General features: G+C 50.5%; 1 protein-coding gene across 1 annotated transcript in view; it reads left to right on the forward strand.

Moving 5' to 3' along the window:
• Positions 1–174: 174 nt before the first annotated feature.
• Positions 175–5,000, forward strand: part of vcam1b (vascular cell adhesion molecule 1b) — a gene marked incomplete at its 5' end in the record, with an annotated part of 12,080 nt that continues 7,254 nt past the window's right edge. Inside the window, 4 exons of the mRNA XM_071536591.1 lie at positions 175–448; positions 2,126–2,431; positions 4,606–4,736; positions 4,863–4,992. Coding sequence (XP_071392692.1) covers positions 175–448; positions 2,126–2,431; positions 4,606–4,736; positions 4,863–4,992 — 841 coding nt within the window. The remainder of the gene's footprint in view (positions 449–2,125; positions 2,432–4,605; positions 4,737–4,862; positions 4,993–5,000) is intronic.

Below are 5,000 nucleotides of genomic sequence, written 5' to 3' on the forward strand. Positions count from 1 at the left end.
TGCTGTTTATTAGTATGAATGTGTTGTTTATTAGTATTAACAGTGTGTGTGTGTGTGTGTGTGTGTGTGTGTGTGTGTGTGTGTGTGTGTTGTTTATGAATATTAATCTGGGCTGTACCTCCTGCAGTGTGTGTGTGGTGTGTGTGGTGTGTGTGGTGTGTGTGTGTGTGTGTGTGTGCGCTGCAGGTGGAGGTGCAGCCGCGCACCGCTCTGCTGCGTCTGGGCGGGCGGGGCGAGCTGCGCTGCTCGGTGCGGGACTGTCCCGGCAGGGCGAGCCTGTCCTGGGTGCTGCTGGAGGACCGGCCGCTCACCGCCCACGTCCGCCCCGCCGAGACGGAGTCCGTGCTGACCTTTGACCCCGTGACCCCGGAGAGCGAGGCCACGCTGGTCTGCAAGGTCATCTGTGGACGAGAAACCAGACAGATCAGAGCCGTGGTCCAGGTCTACTGTGAGTCTGACCTGCAGTGCTGCACACACACACACACACACACACACGCTGACACACACACACACACACACACACACACACACACACACACACACCTGACACACACACACACACACACACACACACACACACACACACACACACACACACACCAGTCTGGCGTTGGCAGCTCTCTCTTTCTGTGTGTTTTCAGTTTCTTTGCTGACTGACAAACTCTTGTTTTCAGTTTGTTCTTCAGTTCAGTTTTAAAATATGATACAAATTATTTCTACTGTTTCAGCAGCTTCATGTTGAAACAGAAAATCTGGTGATAAATTAATATCTGAAACAAGTGAAGCTTCACACGGTTCATCTCTGCTGTGGCTTTATTTCCTTCAGACTGTTTTCATATTGCAGGAGAAAAGTCTTGATGAAGATTTTCTCCTGAAACATCGACGAGGAATAAAACACAGCGAGGTGAAACATGAAGGAACCTTCACTTCCTGTGAGACTGAAGAGAAACTCTGAAGCAAGCTGTTAAAGTTCTGTGTCACTCTGGTTCTGTGAGTCTGGTTCTGTGTCTCTGGTTCTGTGAGTCTGGTTCTGTGTCTCTGGTTCTGTGAGTCTGGTTCTGTGAGTCTGGTTCTGTGTCACTCTGGTTCTGTGAGTCTGGTTCTGTGAGTCTGGTTCTGTGTCACTCTGGTTCTGTGAGTCTGGTTCTATGAGTCTGGTTCTGTGTCTCTGTTCTTTAAGTCTGGTTCTGTGAGTCTGGTTCTGTGTCTCTGGTTCTGTGAGTCTGGTTCTGTGAGTCTGGTTCTGTGTCACTCTGGTTCTGTGAGTCTGGTTCTATGAGTCTGGTTCTGTGTCTCTGGTTCTGTGAGTCTGGTTCTGTGTCTCTGGATCTGTGTCTCTGGTTCTGTGAGTCTGGTTCTGTGTGTCTGGTTCTGTGAGTCTGGTTCTGTGTCTCTGGTTCTGGTTCTGTGAGGCTGGTTCTGTGTCTCTGGTTCTGTGAGTCTAGTTCTGTGAGTCTGGTTCTGTGTCTCTGGTTCTGTGAGTCTGGTTCTGTGAGTCTGGTTCTGTGTCTCTGGTTCTGTGAGTCTAGTTCTGTGAGTCTGGTTCTGTGTCTCTGGTTCTGTGAGTCTGGTTCTGTGAGTCTGGTTCTGTGTCACTCTGGTTCTGTGAGTCTGGTTCTGTGAGTCTGGTTCTGTGAGTCTGGTTCTGTGTCACTCTGGTTCTGTGAGTCTGGTTCTGTGAGTCTGGTTCTATGAGTCTGGTTCTGTGTCTCTGGTTCTTTGAGTCTGGTTCTGTGAGTCTGGTTCTGTGTCTCTGGTTCTGTGAGTCTGGTTCTGTGTCTCTGGTTCTGTGTCTCTGGTTCTGTGTCTCTGGTTCTGTGAGTCTGGTTCTGTGTCACTCTGGTTCTATGAGTCTGGTTCTGTGTCTCTGGTTCTGTGTCTCTGGTTCTGTGAGTCTGGTTCTGTGTCACTCTGGTTCTATGAGTCTGGTTCTGTGTCTCTGGTTCTGTGTCTCTGGTTCTGTGAGTCTGGTTCTGTGTCTCTGGTTCTGGTTCTGTGAGTCTGGTTCTGTGTCTCTGGTTCTGTGAGTCTGGTTCTGTGAGTCTGGTTCTGTGAGTCTGGTTCTGTGTGAGCACACAGAGCTTCACCTCCGCTCCAGGTCAGATGCTGTTTCTGTCTCTTTCAGCTTTCCCAGAAGCCCCGGTGATCCGGGGTCACGACCTCCTGCGGCTCGGCGAGGAGGCGACCCTGAGCTGCCGGGTGTCGGAGCTCCGCCCCCCCGAGCTGCTGAGCGTCTCCTGGCTGAGAGGAGACCGGGTCCTGCAGAGCGGAGCGGGCGAGTCGGGCTCCGCCTCCTTCCTCTCCACCTACACCTTCACCCCCGGCCCGCAGGAGGCGGGGAGCGACATCACCTGCCGAGCCGCCCTGCTCCTGCCGGGCCTGCCGGCCGAGGAGCGCAGCAGAGAGACCACCGTTCCCCTGACCGTCCTCTGTGAGTCTGACAGAACCACACGCAACGTTCCACCTCTGCCTGTCTGGGGAACCCGCTCGGTTCTACCGCCTGTCCCGGTTACTGGTTCAGTTAACAGCGTGAGGCGGTCTGAGGCTCAGGGTCTGAGGCTCAGCGGTCTGAGGCTCAGCGGTCTGAGGCTCAGGGTCTGAGGCTCAGCGGTCTGAGGCTCAGGTCTGAGGCTCAGCGGTCTGAGGCTCAGGGTCTGAGGCTCAGGGTTTGAATCCGACCCAGAACCTTGGTCACATGTTGTTCCTCTCTCTCCAGTCTCTGCTGTCTCTCTCCACCTGGATCTGTCTAATGAAGGCGAAAATGACCCAAAAATCTTTAATGGGATAGTCAACTAAAATATAAAACTTCTCATTAAATCATTTGTTTTAGTCATGGTCTGCGTTTACATGCGCACAATAATGTGAATATTGCCAACAGTCTGAAGCAGTTTGATTATCCAGAGAGAACTGAGGGAGGAGATATACATGCTGGTTATGTTTGGATCCCACTTTCAAATTTAATCAAAACAACCACAGCCATAGTTCTGCACTTCATGTTGTGCATTTCTCTGTTACAATTACAAAATGGCTCCAGGCTCTGCTGCTGGGAAACCCGGAAGCTGTGGCGGTGTGTTTGGACGGAGCTGAACCGCCGAGTCCAGAGTCTCCGTCCGTCTGAGCCGTTTGAGCCGAGACTAAAGACTTCAGATCATATTAAACATGTTTGATTTTGTCTTAACGGTCAAGACGAGAATCAGAACCAGGCGCTCTCCGGCTGACGGAGCAGAAACCGGCTGATTCTATTCCGACTCTGAAATGTGTCTAAGACTGTGAACTCGGTCTCCGCTGAGAAAAGCTGATCAGCTGATTTCTCCATTTTGCTGCGGATTAAAAACAGCTGACATGTCGGGGGGGGGGGGGGGGTTGTATACTTTCAAATTGTTGCTCATTTCTCCAAAGTTGCCTAACCCGGCTTTAACCGACGTGTCATAGGCATGTCAGTCAGTTTAGACTCCGCCCACAAGCTCCAGGCAGAGGGACGGCAGCTGAACTGTTTCACTAGAGAAAATACAGCAGACAGAACTTCAGTTTATTAGTTATTGAATGTTAGGAACGCTCAGATCTTGGTGGACGATGAACACAGAAAAAATAAATAAAAATAAATTAATAAAACAGTTAGCGGTCTGTAACCTGTAACAGCTGAACAGAAACATTCATCCTGACTCTGGGTGTAAACATGGATGTGCTCTACAAACCAGTAATCCTTAAAATAATCCTACATTAATTTACATGAATTCACCCCTTGATTCATGCAAAATCCCCTTAAATCCTCTGTGGTGATAAAGGAGTTGGATGGTCTATCTAAACATGGTGAAAGTATCAAAACTAAATCCACACAATCCATATTAGTGCAGCGAGCCTCTAAACGAGCCGTTTGGACTTCCGTAACTTTGTGACGTCACAAAGGTTCGCTCATTATCTTATTATTTGTAAGAAATAATAGACTAACAAAGTGTTTTTTTCAAAGCGGTTGAGCGGTTGTCGTCGTTTATTACCGGAGAGTTTTCCCTACCTGTAGCCGCCGGGCCGCGGCGTCTCACGTTTCACTCTGGAAACGGTTAGCCGATCGGAACGGAGGGTCGTTAATATTAATGAGCCTTAAAGACACGGAGACAGAAACGGCCTGTTCTTGGTAAGGCTCAGAGAGATGCTGGAAAATGAAGGTGGAGAAATGGATTGAGAGTGTTTTTGGTTCATGACACCACACACACAGCTTTGACTGGACAGAAAGACACTAAATAAAACTCTGGACAGTGGAGGATATGGGTTATTAATGGAGGAGACCCCATCAAAACCTCTTTAAACACCCTTAACATCCCCATCTTGATTCCTTACTTTCTAATTTAATGAAAAATTCAGGGAGACTGGAACCTTTCCATTCATATCCATCCACTTAATAACCTGTAAACCTGCACAAAAGGCATAAAAAAATCCCTAAATTACTAGTATCTCTGCTAGCTATTTTTAATGGATAATTAATGTTTATGTAATGGAGAAATTAAGCACATTTCAGGGATAAGATGAAGGGGTTTGGACTCATAGTGATGCTGAACCTGAACCTGAACCTGAACCTGAACCTGAACCTGAACCTCCTCTCTGCTGCAGACGCTCCTCACATCTCCATCATATCAGATCCGGTGTTGGTGATGTCCGGTTCTCCTCTGACTCTGTCCTGCTCTGCGGAGGGGAACCCGGAGCCACAGATCAGCTGGAGCTTCAGGTCGGCGAGCGGCCGGGCGGAGGGCCGGGCGGAGGGCCGGGCGGAGGTGGAGGGCCGGGCGGAGGGCCGGGCGGAGGTGGAGGGCCGGGCGGAGGTGGAGGGCCGGGCGGAGGCGGAGGTGGAGGTGGAGGCAGAGACAGAGGCGGCAGTGCTGGGCCGGAGCCGGGAGCTGCTGTTGCCCTCGGTGACGGCGGCCCAGGCCGGCCGGTACGACTGTCTGGCCTCAAACGCTCTGGGGAACCAGACAGAGACGGTGGAAGTCACCGTTCACGGTAAGAGT

Source organism: Centroberyx affinis, unplaced genomic scaffold (assembly GCF_046629955.1).
Source record: "Centroberyx affinis isolate AG114_WGS23_722 - 3 ecotype Tasmania unplaced genomic scaffold, CSIRO-AGI_Caff_v1 ptg002912l_1, whole genome shotgun sequence".
Classification (NCBI taxonomy): domain Eukaryota; kingdom Metazoa; phylum Chordata; class Actinopteri; order Beryciformes; family Berycidae; genus Centroberyx; species Centroberyx affinis.